The following is an 18,469-nucleotide window of genomic DNA, read 5'->3' as shown; positions in this document are numbered from 1 at the left end:
TTTTTTCCTTCGTAAAACCTAAAAACGACATTCTCAATACTGTTCTGTCATTAGCATCACCTCAGTATTAGTGTAAGAACTGTGGTATACACGCTTGTCTCTTCAAATTCTACAATTCATACAGTCATGAAATGCGTTGTTTATTCTGTATTGAAGAGAAAACATTCCCTGTTATCTACCCATCTTTATGAAAAACAAACACCCATGCATTTACACCTGAAATGTTCGTGGGTGATTGGTTTTTCTGGGAAGTTAAAAAATTTTGCTTTAGTCTCCAAAGTTAGAGTAACTTCTGTTATCACGAACGATCAGAGCCAGGCTGCCAGGAAATAATAGTTTTCTCCAACAGTGAAACACTTCTAAGTTAGTATGAGAGAATAAAGCCAACATTTGCTTTGGTGCTTTGGATGTACAGAACTGTGTGCTATCAGCTCAGGCCTCATTATCAGTATGTGACCGCTGGCAAAGCCTGACACAAAGTTAGTTCTCTAACTTTTTCTACTGTCCCCTCCCTGTTGGCCAGGGGCCCCGGGGCTCCCAGAGCCGATAAGAAGACTTGCTGTCTGGACGCCTGCCTATTTTGGGCCTTCTCCCCTGAGTTGTTAATTCAGTTAGTTCACTGTTGCTGTGCCACCAGACTAATTTTAATGCCAGTTGTTTGTGTTTATTGGTTTAATTTTTCTTTTTTCTCCTCACATTTTTGGTGTGTGCTCTTTTCTCTCTGTTCTCTGTCTGGCGCTTTCCCACATCTCTTTCCAGGCGAAAAGAATTAAAAGCCATTTAGCGCTTTCTCTCCCCCTGAGAGCTGCTCTGTAATTAGCATAACTAATTTAGCAGAAATATTTCCCTTTCCCTTGAATTTGCTGCTGTGTAGGGGAGGGAAGAGGCTGAAATTATGATGTAGCGGAAAAGATGCCTGCTTGTTAAGTGCGTCTGTGTGTGTATGTGTGTTTCCAACAAGAGAGCGGTAACTTTGGAGAGTGTTTTGTCTGTCATCATAGTCAAATTTTCTTTTTTCCCGAGAAGTGTGTGGTTGAACGTTCTCATCTTAAGAATGTTTGTATTTTTATCTTTTGTGAGTGCGTCTTGTGTACAGTGACTGGTATTGGCTGCATCTTTGTCACTGGTACTTCCAGCTACAGGAAGTGTTGCTCAGAGGGTGCTTTATGTCCTGCTTCTGTGGCCACTTGGAAAGCAGAATCAAACCCACTTGAATATTCACAATGAAAAACACAAATACACACTATATCACACAGTCACTGGCCAAGATTTAATACACGAGTGTCAGAGGATATTTGCTGAAACCAAAAAACAACAACAATGATATAAAAAACAAATGCTGTGACCTTGAGACAGGCAAATATCAATGTCTGAGAGAGACTTGACAAATTGAGAATAAATGTTCTTTATATAGCTTTACATATTCAGACCTGAAAAATATACCTGCTATTGTATGTTGTTTTTAATTTTATTTGGGTTGTCTGGTTTTCAGTTTGTTTTACTTATTAAAAATTGTATTAAAAACATATCTACATCAATGAGAAAAGCCAAACCACACAACTTCTTCGAACTTTAAATTTTTGTACCGCTTGATATTAATATAATTAGATTTGAATCTCATTTGTATTAATCTTCAGATTTAGACAGCATTCATTGCATTGATGTGATGTAATTGGCTTTCGAAGTATGCAACCCCTGAATTTGGACACACTTTGTTTTCTATGTGCAGCAGCCATATTAGATGTTGAAATTTGGTTCGAGTGACTTCTGTGAAGGAGATACTAGACCTATCTCTGACTTCAGTTGGCATTCTTCTTACTGTTTTATTTCAAACTGACTACTCAAAATCCAACACGTTTAAACTGGACACAACTTTCATCCTGATTAAAGGGACATTAGTTTTAAAGATAATGGCTACAAAAATGGTTTCACTCATCTTAAAATACTATCAGTCTCAATAAAAGGCCACTTTAGAAAACCTGAAATTCCCACATTTTTGAGGTGAAACTGCTTTTTTTTTATTTTTCTCCCATCAATTGTCATTGATTACCTTTTTTTCCTTTTTTCTGGCTCACAAGAAACCGTGATTAATGCTATACTTGAAATTTCAAAGTGACCATTAAACTGCTTCCTTTAATAATTTTTTTTCAGGTTTGGGTCCTTGACGGTTCATGAACCTTCAAGCTGTATTTTAATAAGTTATACTGAGAAAAGCCCTCTGAAATTTAGTCATTAATAGGTTCACAACTTGAAATCTTAGCTAAACTTCCCCAGGCACTTTAAATACAACACTTGAGAGAATATTTACTTTTGCCCCATCCAAACTTGAAAGTAAACTCCAGCTTTAAGTCACACTCCCCTTCATACAGCCCTAATGAGGAGAAATAGTTGTCATTTACCGGGTTGATCCAATTTCAATTAAGTACAGATTTCTTAAGGTCAAATCTGTCTAAGCTGGACGTTAGAGGCAGCCTGACGTAATGTCTCACACACCCAGACCCCTCACTTATAGAATGTGGCATCTCCTGGCAGCCTTCCCCTGGATGTGTGTCTGTCCCCACTTTTCCTTCTGATATGACGTATTCTTTTGGCTGCAAGCTAGCTCTCCGCTCTCCATCTTAGCTGCTCTTCCTTTTTATATCTCCAAGGACTTGGTCTGTGGCAAGTTTTTTCGTCTAGGGAGATTTTGCTGTGTCAGCTAAGTGACATCAGTCGCTAGAGAGCAAGCAAGATGGGAGATGGGGAGGTGGCTAAGTGGAGCCCTTCTGATCAGCAGCAACAGTTCCTGCAGAGACTAAAAGGATGAGTGGGGGATGGTTGACCAGGTGGGCAGGCTTTTACTGTAATTAATTCCACTCTCAGATGGGACGGATAGGGGGAGGTTGGAAAATGGTGGCCAACGCTTGCGTTAAGTGATCAAGTCAAAAGGAAATAAAAGTAAAGTTTCAAGACTGCTGTTCAACAGCCAGAACAAAGAAGGATGGGCTAAAATCTCGACCAAAGTGAAGCCCTGTATAAAGCTTTCCTTTATACATTCTAGAAATAGTTTTTTTTAACAAGTACAACATTAATGGAAAGTAAATAATGTCTTGGTGTTTATCCCAGTGTTGCACATTCAGAAAGCATGAAATTCCAAGTTATGACTGAATATTGCAATAATGATGGGGATTATGATTGTCCAACATTTTTATCACAATTAACCGTAAGCACTTTCTCTGAAATTTATTATCTTGTTTATTCTGATTCAAATCAATTGTGAGGCTAAATACAATTGAAAGTTCATCTGATTGACCAAACACAATATTTGCAAGATGCATTTGAATTTATGGACCCTGAAATAGTATACTACTCAAAATGGTAAGCAGTCCTTTCCCATTTTCCTGTTGCTCATTTTTGTCTTTATTGAGAATTGATGTATTGTCCAGCTCATGTAGGTGAACTGTAAGGTAATCAAATGCCAGTCAATGTTTATAATTCTTATTGCATGTTAAATAAGACATACTATATAGGTAGAGAGAACTTTTTCTTTGCTGACCTTTTTCTGACATTGCCATTGTCCATTGCTGTCATCCTATGAAAGTTAATGTACAGCTAATGTCCCATTTAGGCTATTAATGAAACACACATGACCAAATTGTCTTCAGGTCAATTAGGCCATGAGCCAAAAGCAGCACTTATTTGCTATTGGCCATTTTTCCCCCCAATCCTTAACATTTTGATTTACTGTCTTTAATTTCTGCTAAACACCAAATACAACTGAGCCTAAAGGAAATGCCAGTATTGCGCTATTGATTCATAAATCAGACTATTGGACAAAATTTATCAGCTTTCACCTCATAAGCAGGGATGTGGATGATTGATCAAGTAAACAAATTTTATTTTGGTCTCATTTGTCACCAACCGAATTTGTCAGTAAATGTAATTATTCATCTTTGATTAATGGACAGTTGTGGCTGAATGTTGTTTACAAGATGTTGGACAGTAACCCGATGCTACAGCCTCATCTGGCATTGGATATCTCAGTTGAGAAACTTTTTTAACTGCAACGTCCTTGAATGACCTTCTGTGGTCACTGAACTTTATTGGTCAATTGAAGCATGACTTAAAAGACAAGTGGACTCTCCTATGTTTTTTTTTTTATCATAAGGGAGGAACATCCTTTCTCATTAATCTTCTAAATTTTATAGGCCAATACTTTATCACAATTTGTGTCCATCATAAGAGGTTTTCTGCATACGATACTGAATTTTTTTGCAATACTTTTTCAGTCCTTGTTCCGATATTTTAATCTAGACTTGCCTGGAATATGATGATGTTGGGGTACAATTACTGTCTGTTTTACAGAGGGAGTTTGTTTCAAGCCCATTACAAGAAATTACCTTTCACCATCTGTGAGCTTTCAAAATATCCATTTTCAAGTTTATAAATTCAGATCCACCAGGTTTTCATTGGTCTCATCTGTCAATCCCTTCACGCTCCAACTATTTTAACATCTTTGTGTTCTCTCTTCTCTGCTTAGAGCTACGCATTGCTTCAGTTTCATGTTTATTGATTGTTCATTTTTGCCTCTTAGTCAAAAAATGTGTATTGATCTGTGGAGGAAGCACCCACCATGTTTCAGTTGAGGTGTGTAATTAAAGCTCCTTCCATTTTTACGGCCATTCGTCTACACGCCTTCAGGTGCTGCAGGGAAATTGGGGTCCATTACATGATCCAGTAAAAATGTTCAGTTTCTGTCCAATGTGTATCTCACACCTTCATCTAGAATGTGAGATCAGCAGAGCTTTGTTTTCATAATTATAGGCTTCTGCACACAAACGCTAAGAAAGCTACAAGCAGTGGCTAATTATCTGCGTCGCTTTGGGTTTAATTGATCTTGTCTTCCCATTAATGCCACATTTGTTTTGATCCTAAGTCGATAAAAAAGGAATCTAACCTCTTAGCGACCAAGATCATAAAGCTTAGGAAGAGTTGTGGGGGCTTGGTGTGATGTGGAGAAGAGTAGCGAAGCTGATGCGGGCCATTTCTTTGAAATAAACAAAATTGCAATTTCATGTTTCCATAATATTATGCTGCCTGGGTAAAAGTTTTCTAAATGTAAAGAAAAAAAAATGGATAAATAATGATACAACTACACTTCTTTAGGGTAAACTATAAAGTTTCTTTTCTCATAGATTTTTGCTCCCTTATGGTGTTTGTACAGTATATAATATTTTGAAGAATTAAAAAACAAATAAAATAATTAAAAAAAAACATATTTCCAAGTTCTGAAACTGGTAACAAAATGTGACTAAATATTGACAGTCTGGAGCCCACACAAGTTCCCCACCGATTTCCCTTATGTCCACATCCAGCTATCAACTCTCATATATTACCTACACATTAAACTTGACTTTAATGTGCATCATGATGCATATCTACAAAAATATTTAGTAATTAAACAACTGCATCCAAAAGATGTCGTTCATTTGTCCAACAGGGCAGGCCGTGTTGTAAATTGTCCCGTTCTGGTCATCGACTGATGTCTTGGTGCACCCCTATTTAAGATGTCCCATTAAATGTCTACTTTATTTAATTAAAATGTTTTTTTTTTTGTTTTTTGATAAATTACTATATAAAGCACAAGGACAAAAGTTTGTTCTTGTAATTAAATCTCATTTACTAAGAGGAGCATATTAAAGTGCATTACAGCTGGCAAGTGATATGACCAACAAGTTCTAGTTCTCTTCTTTTGTTTCTGTGTCTGAAACAAAAACAAGATGATTTGCTGAAATTTCATCCAAAACATACTTATCAAATAATTAAATTCAAAATGAAAACACCTGGACTAATTTGGAGACCAGAGACATAAATATCCTCTGGGGTATTTTGTATTGAAAAAAGTCTCTAAAATGGAAGTTTTTTGTTTAGTTTATTTTTTTTCCCACTGTGCTCTTCATGCAGATATTCTCAAATATCACAGGCCGGCATTTCTACCCTCCTGTTTATTCATTTTCAATTTTCTGCAACTTCTACTGTGAGATTTACCTCCATCCCTCTTATTTCCCTCTCAGGCCCACGTTTCGTTACTTCACCTGGCATACGTGCATACTGGGCATCGTCGGTTGTGCCGTCATGATGTTCCTCATCAACGCCATCTACGCCTCAGCTAGCATTGCCTTCATGCTGCTCCTCCTCCTGCTGATTCACTACCTCAGCCCCACGTCCAGCTGGGGATACATCAGCCAGGCTCTCATTTTCCACCAGGTCTGACTAACGCATACACACACACGCGCGCGCACGCATACACACGCAGACATGCTCTCAATACTGCTTGTCATTTCTATAGCAACTAAAATCTCATCCCCTCCGCTTTACACGATCCTGTACCTCTGCCAAGCAATCGTTCTATCAGTTTTATAGATGCCCGTATACACACACACACACACACACACACGCACGCAGTCTCGCACTGACTGCTCTCCGCTGCCCCTCCCAATCGTTTTACATTTAGCAGAAGTACACACACACGTTCTCCCTCTGCTTTTTTTATTTTTCTCTACCATACACATTAAGGCTTGTCATTCCTACAGCCGGCATCTATCAAGTTTATATCAGGCTTACCAGACGGAAAAACACACAAACACACACATCTGCATCTATTCCCTCAGTAAAGCTCCCTACATTTATGGCACAAACACACGCTCTCCATCATTCAGCTCGCCGTGTCCTCTGTTGCCTGTTTTCAAGAAGAGGGGCCAATGTTGTCAGAAGGGCCTGCAGCCGAGGGGAGCCGTTGCCAATGCTGCAGGCGGGGGGTTACAGGCAGGGAGGGGAATGTTGGCTGGGTTTTCCAGCAGCTTGTCAAGAGACAGAACATTATTACAGTTACTTAAGTTATTGTGCTTTTCCTAACACGATTTTCTTTTTCTGTACTTCTCACAACTCCTCCCTCCTATGGTTTTTCTTCATCTTGACACAGTAGCCCCAACAACAAACTTTGTTCAGCCGTACAAATTCAATAGATGGATACATGTTCAATTCCTCAAAAGTCATTATCAGTCATAGATGGAGAGAAATAAATTAAATTCATGAAAGTGCAGTGACATTTTAAGGCTCATTAAATTTTTCTGGTCAGTATTTCTGGTCTTTCGCAGTGAAATCCGTCTTAATCCATTGCACAGATCCCCTTCATATTAAAAGATAGAATCAAATTCACTCCAGATAATTCAGTATAGGTGCAATATATCCAACTTTAGCAGCTTGTAAAACGGCAATCAGTTAAGTTTTTCAAGGTTTGATTGCTTCGACTCTTTCTTCCATGCACTTTAATTCTTAGCAAACTATATTTAGACTGTAGGAGAACTACCTTTAACAGGACCTCTGTTAGCGTAGCAGCCCCTTCCCTTGACCAGTTCACACCTGAGAAAAACACAACCAGAAGTCATGGATCCAGAAGTCTTTTTTATTCTTATAATTACAACAGTATAAATAGAAAGAAAAGACAGTAATGACAAGGGAGTAGAGAAAAGTGGTCAGTAAGTCCTCCGTCAGCATAAGAACAACTATTTTATTTATATTATGTTTCAAAAATATGCAACTTTTGCAAAGAGGGACGGAAACATTTTATTCTGGGATGTAAAGGAAAGTGATGGAAAAAGCACATACATCCCAACCAAACGACTATAAAAATAAGTCTTGAAAAATGTTTCTGGTAATTTAATTGTCATCCTGTTTTGGAAATCAACTGCAGTTACTGTATTCTATAAAATAAACTCCTAAAACCTGCATTTGTTATTATAGCTTCATTAGTTGGTTCTTTATCAAGAGTCATTGTGGATGGTCCAAAGAGCAGCAGGTTGGAGAGACCAGTTTAAATCAAAGGCAGCATAACCACAGAGATAGCTCAGGTTAATTGAACCACACATACATTCCCAATTGATCCTTGTTATCAAACGGCGCATTGAGCTCCGTTTGTTTTTCAAATTACTTTAAAAAGTTTTCTGTCTAAGGAAACGCAGCAGAACCTGGCTCAGAGCAAGCTGCCATCTGCCGCCACCGACTGGGGGTTTCAGGAGACGGAGCAGAATGCTCAAAAAAGAAACAGAGCAACTGATAGAAGGGTACTTTCTATGTTAATGAAAATAGTTGGAGAGGGAGAATGTTTAATTGTTGGCAGCATTCTCCCAGCCGATGCCTTCCTCCAGAAAAGGCACGACAGTCAACTAGAACATTAGGCCAGGTGCAGCTTCTGAGAGACAATATAAAGTTAACAGTCGAAATGGCAACAAATAATGAAAACTGGAGAGCAGTAGAAGAAGAAAGTGAAGAAAAGCGGTGAGTTTGTTCTTTGAGAATCTCTAAGAAGCAAAGTTTCTTTTGGGTTTTTTTTTTACTGTGTGTTTATTGTGGATTTTAAACAAGCTTGAAGTAGAGTTAACATATACCTTGGAGTAACAATGGAGAACGATGATTGTATGGATCATAAGTGGTGGCAGCATCAGTAAAGAAAAACTGGTTTCCTCTTGATTAATGGAGCAAATTGGTGTGCAGACTTTAACTCTGACCTCTGATTGGGATCTCTGTGTTTGATTGTTGCTCCCACTGTAAATGGGACGTTTGTCCACAAGGAATCAGAAATCAAAACAAAACATGACAGAATCTTGTGCTGTTCATACAGAGCTGCTCACACTCCTTTTGTTTTTGATATTCTATAAAATCACACAATCAGGCAGAGCTGTCTGTTTGACCACCTGCGAGGCTTCAGACAGGCAGACAAGACAAAGACGGACGTCTTTTTGCCACCATGTAAACAGCAGCAGCTGAGCAGTTTAATGGGTCGTATTGAATGTAGTAAAATTAGACTCCAGGCTGTGAAGCTGTTTTAAGAGAGAGTTTTTTTATATATTGATTAGAAGTATTTTTTTAGCTGCAGATGCATCGTTTGCTACAATCAAACATGCAAAACGGTAATACCATGTCAATAAAATGAACTGTTTGTTTTCTGATAGGAATTTAATCATTTATTTGAATCTTTTAATTTATTTCTAATATTGTATGAAAAAAGGTTAATGGGTTAAATTAAAATTCTTCTGAATGTGCCAATATATTTTTTTCTAGATTAATTGCCAGAATAATTGATAGAGTAATTACTAAAATAATTGTTAGTTGCAGCCCAAGTTTAATTTTCGTAGTTTTTTTTTTTTACTAATTAGAAAAGTATCTAATATTTGAGCTTCCAACCAGTCAACCAAGCTAAAAATGATTGTTTTTATCACTGGACGACTTTTGATTTAGTACATCTCTGTTAAAAAAAAAATTCCAAAGGAAACTTTGGATTCAAACCTTCATTTCAATGCTATTCCCACCATTCGGGAGGAAAGGTCATCAGGTCAGTAAAGTGGAATAACTTTATTAGGAAGAAATCTCAAACCAAACCAAATTCAGGATGGGCTGCCACTTATATCAACAGGCAATAAATTATTGATCATAAGTGGAAACTGTGAAGTTCACAGAGCACTACTTCATATCTTGGCACTGCTGGACCAGAACCTCGGTATTAAAAGACACCAGTTTTCTGGTCAGTGTTGGTCTCAATCCGTAGACGGTAACAAATAGCAGTTATTAGCTGTTTTAAGGCATGTTGAGATAAGCTACATTATGTGGCATCCATTTCGCATTTGAGCACACAACGTAAATATGGCTCCTGTATTGGGTCTAATGTGCTTTTTAGGTAATTAATCATTTCTATGAACTTTAAATGTACGTCTCAACATCTTATATTCATTTTACAAATGGGCCTTCTCATTTCACCGCCCCCACTTCTCATCATTCAGTGGAAGTGGGTTCTAAACCCGCCTCTAGCAAGAAGCCCACTTTGATAAAAATAATACAAATGATAGGCTGAGCTAAAGACCCCATCTGTGCACGTATACTGTGCCACATGCATACAGTTGCACCCTCCAGCAGTAGCCGGTGTATGGGAGTGCCAGCGGTGTGACATTGAGACGGGGATGAAAAGCACATTAGTACATAACAACAAAGAAAGGCAGCTAGATAGTAGGCGGTCGACAGCTGTTTTTAGGAGGGAATAAAAAGACAAAACGGAGGCAAGAAGTGCTGATTGTATCACAGGGAGAGAAGGTGGGAGCAGAATATAAGCAGGGGATGAATGATTGAAAAACTAAGTGATGGATGAGATAGAAGCAGCAGTGAAATGATGATACTCTGATGGATGAGAAGACAGGGAAACAGAGATAAAGGGAGACAGATGATTAGCTGAGTGGAGGCAGTCAGACTTTGCTTCTGGGACCTTGTCTTTTTGTCTTTTACAGTTGGGGCGATTATGATGGTAATAATGGTGTTTGTATCTTGGTTTTTGATTGATAGTCACGCGGACACACATTAACTTGCAGTTTCGGGAGATTGAGCTGAACTTGCATTGCTTAGACATTATCGGAATGATTTCTTGTCTGTTTTTTCAGGCTGAATCCTAAATCGAAGCTCCAGCTCAAAAACACTTCTTTTTTTTTAAAAAAAAGCAAAATTCCAGCACCAACACAAGCCAATAAAACATACTCTGAATGTGTTTCCATAATAAAATCATTTTCAAGTGTTTTTTCCCTTTCACGTGGTGTACTTCCTGTGTAGAGGTTTCCTCCGGCCAAAAAAGTGCGAGCTCTTTATTTGGCAGGAAGGACTTGAGGCTGTCTCCCCGTCCCACTCATCTAAAATGCGAGATAACTGGATGACTCATCCCAAGTTGTCCTTCTTCTGAGAAATCAAACTCTCCACCACTTTCCAGTAACTTCAGGTTTTATTAGCAGCATTCAAAAGGGTCAGAAGTCCCCAGTAGGATCAAATTCTCAATCAACTGGACTTTTCTCCCAGAGTCACACTTTTATGATGCAGCTTCAAATAAAGCAACGGGCTTCATTTTAGATTTTAGTTTTAGTATTGAATCCCACATATATGGATATAGTTCATTGATTCTCCTCCAACATTAACCATCCTGATCAGAGTTCATATAGTATGAAAAAGTAGAGTATTTGGCCATTTTCCATGTCTGGATTAGTCTGAACTTTTTCACATCTGTAATTTTCTAAAGACTAAAAGCCTAATGATAAAGTGATGTATAGTAAAGTTTTATATTTCAGGTTTTTTGTTGTTTTTTCAGAAATTTATACTTGCATGACATTCTGTCGTAGATTTATCACATCACAAATTTCAACATAAAATCCACTACCGTTTGTTGAAATAGCCAAGCACACGTCATACAATGACCATATGCCATATGCTTATTAACTCCTTGATTGAAACCACTTAACTTTTTTAAGCATTTAGGATTATGCTGGTTGAGATAAAATCATATTCTAACCCATTTTTTCCTGCTGCAGGTACGCAAATACCTCCTGATGCTGGATGTCAGGAAAGACCACATCAAGTTCTGGAGACCTCAGATCCTCCTCATGGTTTCCAACCCTCGCAGCAGCGTGGGCCTCATCACTTTTATCAATGACATCAAGAAGAGCGGCCTCTACGTCCTGGGACATGTCCAGCTAGGAGACCTCAGTAAGTAAATGTCCCAGCTACTTCTACTTTCAGCTCTGAGAAAAGCAGACTTAAACAAAATAAAGACTATTTACATATTATGTAAAATTCACATTTTGTATGTCTTTGTATTTCCATTTGGGTTACTACTGCTTCTCAAACAAACCCAGGTGCTTAAAAAAACACCCAGCTGGTTTTTGGCAGTTAGTTGATGTTTTTTGGTGTCCATTTCAAAAACCTCTGGAATGTAACATCACAAATGAGCAGACACTGCTCCTCACTTAGCAACCCCACCGAAGAACAGCCCGTCACCTAGCAAACCAAGTGGAGCTCCTGCAAGTTTGATCAGCTGATTTTACTGCTGTACTGTATGTGCTGTACAATGGCTGCTGGAAAAGACAACTGTTTTGTTGTTGACTTATCATTCACAAACCACTTGCTGCATTCTTGTTGGTTGTGTAGGAAGCTCTACTAATGCTTTTCAAAGATGTGCAGATGTATAATTGCCCGTCTGTTTGCAACCACTTTATGCGCGAGTGTAAATGTTGACATGGGGGGGAGTGGCCAGCAACAGCTTATTTGGATTTAAAGTGACAATAGATCCTAAAATGGCTCATTCTGACATGAAGCAAAACTGAGACTGAAATCTCATCATCTAAAAATGAATTTATGCAGAAAATGTAATGAACATGTTTTACATAGCACATAGACGGATCCTGCCCTGTTCAAGGAAGTATAATAGGTCACCTTTAAGCTTTGTGTGGCATGTCTGAATAAAAGGATTGCAGAGTTTCACACCTTTCATCACACACCGTTGAATGGAATACTTGCTGCTTCTTCATGACATTGACTGACCCTCTACTGTCTTATTGTGAGACCTGTATATACTGGAAAACCACTGGAGAATCGGCTTTCTCCCACATGACGGCAGTGTTCTGAATTATTTCAAGTAGCAGGGTCATTGTTGGACCTTTTCTTTGTCTTTGGAGAACATGTAAGGGGTTTGTGGGTAGAGCAGAAGGGAAGAAGGAAGCCGCTCTGAATGAAATCTTCTCAATCTGAATTCTCTCAAGTGTTGGACAGCGGGGAAAAAAATGTTTATTTGCCACAAAAGAGCCCTTGTCCGGTTCTGATGAACCACTCAGTCTTCATACAAAGAATCCATTCATTTAGGCACTAACAGGAGAGAAGAATTTCTTGTTTCGACATTCTCAGCAGAGGAGAAGAAGGAAGCTGCTCTTAATGAAATCTTCTCAATCTGAATTCTCTTAAGTATTGGTTAGCGGGAAAAAATGTTCAAAATGTTAATTTGCCACAAAAGAGCCCTTGTCTGGTTCTGATGAACCACTTCTGATGAATCCATTCATTTAGGCAATAACAGGAAAGAGGAATTTCTTGTTCCGACATCCTCATTACACTCCTGGAAAATTTTACAATCTGTTTATTCAGTTTGTCTAGCAGCTATTTGGTGTAAACCTGGTACTTACCTATAATTTGCAACAATCACATTAAGAGCCCCAAAGAAACTGGCTTTGAAATTTTCCCAAGCACCTACACTTGCTTTTTTGGGAGTGATGGATTACCCACCTCCCTGTTGTGTCTCTCTGCATCTTTGCTCTGTCCAACATTCTGTCTGCGCTGTCATCTGGAGTTGGATCTTTGTCTCTCTCTTCCCTCCCCTCCCACCTTTCAGCATCTTGTCTCACATCTTCGTCTCCCTCTGCCTCATATTTTATGTCAGCTATGGAGTTTTTCACTTCGTATCCCGGTACCTTCAGGTTTATTTGGTTAGTACACACTAGAAATCTATATTTTATTCAGATCTGGAAGCATTTTGTCTAATAAATCTAATAAATAAACATGTATGCATGTAAGATTAACTGGTCATCCTTCTGTAAAAATATTTAGCTGCAAACTAAGCTGGATATGCAAATGGAAGGCAATCAATTACTAATGTGAAGTGGAAAAAGCACTGCAAATGCACATTCTTGCAAAAAAAAAAAAAAAAGAGACTACGTAACATCACCATTTAAAACTACCGTATTTATCGTATAAGGCGCACTTAAAAACCTTCAATTTCCTCAAAAGCCGACAGTGCGCCTTATAATTAGGTGCGCCTTATAAATGGACTAATATTGAGCCAAAACAGGTCTAGCAACTATGGTAAGCAGCCGCCGAATTCATTTTCCCCGTAGAAGAAGCGTTGGGATAGTTGTCAGAACGCTGGTTTGTTAATAAAGTTTGACTGACCTATCTACCTACCGACCTGATAATCAGGTCGTCTGCAGGTCATTTAGCACCACGTTCTCCACGAACATGCTGTGCACGAATGGAGAAGGGTGACCATCATCCGGCCACACCCTGGCCCAGTTGCGGAAAGCTCTCCTCGCCGACCCGAGTCGGGCTGTTTTGTTGACATTCTTTATGTCAACAAAGTGACTTTAGATATTCATCCGGGGTGCTTGGACTAGGGTTACCAAGGGACCAGCCCCTATACATTTAAAGCCTGGGGCAGGGGGTCGGGGGAAGAGAGACAGAAACTGCGACAACAGCTTGTCGGTTGGTTTGTGTTACCCAGAAAGCAGTTGGACACAATATCGCAACAATAACACCACAAGTGAAACAATGACTGGGGCAGCCTACTGTATAAAGTACTCGCCTTATAGTGTGTAAAATACAGTACTTCTGAAGGTCATCTACTGTATGAGCCTTTTATGTTTGTGTTGTGATTACAGTTGAAGCTGCATGCAGTATTTCTCTTCTCCCTTCTGATTGGCAGTCAGTTGTGGTGGTGAAAAGGGAAGAGGGGCTTGGAAAGTTTCAGGAAATCCCCACATTTGCAGCAATGTTCCTGTTCTGTGAAAATATTGGCAGAAATGGCAACCCTAGAAGCATTTAGATGTTGCAAGGGACACTCCAAAAATATGCAGAGCGCGTTGCTAAAGTATCTATTCTCCCTGTTTTGAGGTGGCATTGATGTACTTTAACAAAACTACAAAGTTTTTAACATAAGATAGGAAATGGTCCATTAATTAGGAATTTGCTATAATGAAGCCCCCTGATAGGGAAACCCTAAAAGACTAATCATCCTGAACTAACCTGTTAACAGTGTCTTTAGAAAGACAAAAACAAAAGTTTTTTAAGTGATTTATAACCATCTCCTATTTAATAGGGTTTGGCCTGAAGTCAGGATTTCAAGTAACTAAAAGCATCTATTAAACTGTAATGAAGCTTGTTATAAATGCTGTTGGAAGTTTTGGACCTAATATGTTTAAAAAATATATATGTCTGAGATAAAACATTAATCTTTAGTTAATGTGTTGTTGGAATAATTTTTTTTTAGGTCAGGTACTTGAGTTCACAAGGTTTTTTATCATTCCCATTAGGTCTAGAATTAGCAAAGAAAATTTGGGCCAATATGGATATCCAGTATTGATATTGCTATTTTGGCTGATAACTGATATTTACTAATATTAATTACATATATATTTCACTTCACTTCTGCTCCACTTTTCTCCTTCAGTTAAACTCCCCACAGTCCTGTGCTGCATCACTACCACTGCCACATGACCAAACTTTCTCCCTTCTGTCACAAGAAACAAACATCAACAAGGTGGAAATAAATAAATATGTTATTATTGGCCCAGTTTCATTTATTTGACTTACACAGATGTGGTAACCCTAACATCAGCCGGTACCAATGTTGGTGTCAATATATCAAGCAAAATGTGTAACTCATTTAAGTTGTTTTACATTTAAGTTACTGAAACTTACACAAACCTTGTCCTTTCCTCTCCTCATTATCGTACCTGATTCTCACATGTCCGTTTTTTTGTGTGTTTTTCTCTCGTTCAGGTACTTTACCGGCTGACCCCTTGCAGGCCCAGTATGACTCCTGGCTGTCCCTGGTAGACCATCTGAACATCAAAGCTTTTGTCAACCTGACTCTGGCAGATTCTGTCCGTCATGGCGTCCAGCATCTACTCTTCATCTCAGGACTTGGTCAGTACTGCTGCCAGTGTCGCCGTGTGTAGCTGCAGCTGCACACCATGTTTGTGTCGTGTGAGAGTTTAAAGTTGTTGACTGACTTAGTTTCACATTCTGCCATGATGAATAATTATGATGTCCTTTTCTAGTCGGTTTGATTGTTTAGTTTCTCCTTGTTGCTCCTGTTCTTGCAGGTGGGATGCGCCCTAACACCTTGGTCCTCGGTTTCTATGACGACTGCCTTCCAAAAGATAAGCTGATTGAATCGTCGGTGTCTTCCACCGAGTCCACAGATCCCTTCAGTCCTTCTCAGGACCTCGAGCAGCCCCCTCTGCACCGCTTTGCCTCCCTGCGGGGGTCCAGTGACAGGCAAGATTATGGTGAATTTGGGGATGGGAAGGTTTTAGGCGCCCAGGAGTACGTCTCTGTTATTTCTGATGCCGTGAAGATGCTCAAGAATGTGGTTCTTGCTCGATATTTCAATGACTTTGATAAAGCTCGGATCCTTACGCCTCCCTCCATCCTGTCGAAAGGAGATGTGTTTGTTGATGTTTGGCCAGTAAACCTCCTGCGCCCGGACAGCTGCAGCTACGTCGACACCTGCTCCCTGTTCCTGCTGCAGCTAGCATGCATCCTCAACATGGTGAAAGCCTGGCGCAAAGCTACTCTGCGACTCTTTCTGTGCGTGGAGGAGGGGCGAAGCGTCAAGGGCCCGGAGGCCAAGCTCGGCCAGCTCCTTAAAGATTTGAGAATCAAAGCTCAGGTGGAAACCGTACCCTGGGACCAGGTGGTGGCGCTACACTGGCAGCGGCAAAGTGGATTCAACAAGAACCTGACGTCCAAGTCTCCAGACTCGACCGCTGAGGAGATGGAGGCCAGAGCCATCGAGGAGGAGAGCGAAGAAGATTACGCCAACAGCTTCCCGAGCAACGCCACGCGCGTCTCCGATGACTACCTCGCGGCTGTCAACAAGCTGATCCTGGATCAGGCCATGCCACCCCCTGCCGTGCGTTTCCTGTATCTGCCCCGCCCCCCAGCCGACACGCGGCGGTATGCCACATACTTACACCAGCTGGACCTGCTTACTCAGGATTTAGGACCCACTCTGCTCATCCATGGGGTCACGCCTGTCATCACCACTGACCTGTGAGCTCTCCTCTTCCTGACGCGTTCAGTGAAGGGTGCCTTACACTCTGACAGCGAGCGAAGTCTGCAGTCTCCCCATTAAAGGTGTGGACCACAGCTCAGCGTTGACCTCTCCATTATCACTGCTAGCTCACTGACATCACCTTCTCTGCCTTTATGATGCTCTTATTTTTTTAACTATTCCCTTTTTATATGTCTTCTAACTTCTAAATAACTTTGCACACTCATCAAGTACCAGAAGGAACCTCTGGGGAAACCTCACTGTAGTTTTAAGCTCAGCCTGGAGTCTGATTTCATTGCTCCAAATGACCATTCCACATGTTCTTGGGCCAAAAGTGCCTTTTTTTTTACCTGGGAAACGGAAGTTACACAATGTTAATGCTTAAAGCAGTCATTTCCTTTTTCTTTTCCAGGTAATAATACGGGCGGTGCTTCTACAATGTGCTCTTTTTTTTAAATTCCCAAATGATAATATGTGGAATCTCAGGACATTATTCCTTTTATCCAAATGCACTTTTGTCCTCCCCTGCTTTAGCCAAACTGCACAGTGTGCAACTCCTCAGAAGAAAACTTGACATTGTTTCAGCTCCACTAACTGTTCCAACTATCACAGAGATTCTCTCCATTTGTTTTTATTATCTCCTACAATCTTGTCACTTTCGGTTTACTCTCGGCGGCCATGTTGGTTGACCGGCCTTGTGCTAAATTGCCCGTATGAATTTAAATATCTGCTCATGTCTGCAGTCACACTCATTACCTAAAGTGCTTGTAACATTAAAAAAGAGTTTATGCAAATTCTGCTCAACTGTGTGGACAAAGGAGGATTTATTTGAATGTATGTAAGGGCAGAGCTGTGGAGCCACATGCCGCCTCACTGTCAGCTTGCATATGTGAACAACTCGGCGTACTCTGACAATAATGCTTCCTTTGTTATGCACTCTGTAGCATCTGTAACAACAATCTCAATGGTTTGATAAACTTTCCCTTTTGAATCATAAATCAGACCAGCTCCCCAAGGACTTCAGCACATTTGAAGCCAAACGTTTTTGCTGAAAAGAAAACCTGGTGCTCTGATTTCACTCTTAACCTGACATACCTTTGCTTTTTTTTAACTCATTCCAAAATGTGCTTCCTTGTGATTTTTTTTTACATCTATTGTTTTTCTACTGATATGTTTGTGCTTGGACACTACACTCCTCTTTAAACCACTGGCACAGTAAATACTTTGTCTGGGATTTTTGTTCTCCATGTTAAAGGAGAACAATAAATTCAGTTGGACACACTTTCCTGAAGGAATTAGTGTTTGTATTACTCTTGAATTATGGCCAAACTGTCCAAGATGTTGATCATGTTGAAGCAAAAAATAAATAAATAAACATCTTTGTCCTTTTTCCACTTGCACAGTTGATTCTTACAACCAATAGCAAACCCAGCAACCAGTCAGAGCGCGTTGACAGCCTTAAACCAGTTTACGCCACTCTGTACAGGGAACTGGGAGTTTTTGTGCCTTTGCTCACTTGTTTGTTCGAGGTAAACTTGAGAAATAAGCCCTGAGATTGCTCAGCAGCTCAGACAGAGAGATACAAGATGGTGCCAGCCAGCCAAATTACCTTGTCCTACAGTCTACCTCAGTGCCAAGCAGACAGAAATGGATTCCATCTCTGTTCTGAGGTGAACAACGAGATTGGAGAAATAAACCCAAATAACCACTGGTATCTATAGGAGGAGAAAGCCTGACATTTATCAGGGAGTGAAAGACCCCAGACCCCAGGGGAACTAGCCGTGTAGGTTTGTGCTTAGGGAATTT

At 39.9% G+C, this 18,469-nt stretch overlaps 1 protein-coding gene across 1 annotated transcript in view; it reads left to right on the top strand.

The window, feature by feature from the left end:
• The window catches only part of LOC103474907 (solute carrier family 12 member 9), a 63,375-nt gene extending 45,322 nt beyond the window's left edge, over nt 1–18,053 (top strand). Inside the window, exons 10-13 of the mRNA XM_008426179.2 lie at nt 6,054–6,246; nt 11,376–11,550; nt 15,385–15,531; nt 15,711–18,053. Of these exons, the coding sequence (XP_008424401.1) occupies nt 6,054–6,246; nt 11,376–11,550; nt 15,385–15,531; nt 15,711–16,666 (1,471 nt within the window). The 3' untranslated portion in view covers nt 16,667–18,053. The remainder of the gene's footprint in view (nt 1–6,053; nt 6,247–11,375; nt 11,551–15,384; nt 15,532–15,710) is intronic.
• The last annotated feature ends 416 nt before the right edge of the window (nt 18,054–18,469 follow it).

This window comes from Poecilia reticulata, linkage group LG13, assembly GCF_000633615.1.
Source record: "Poecilia reticulata strain Guanapo linkage group LG13, Guppy_female_1.0+MT, whole genome shotgun sequence".
Classification (NCBI taxonomy): Eukaryota; Metazoa; Chordata; class Actinopteri; order Cyprinodontiformes; family Poeciliidae; genus Poecilia; species Poecilia reticulata.
The sequence above is the reverse complement of the archived record's forward strand: the minus strand, read 5'-3'. Positions and strand labels throughout refer to the sequence as shown.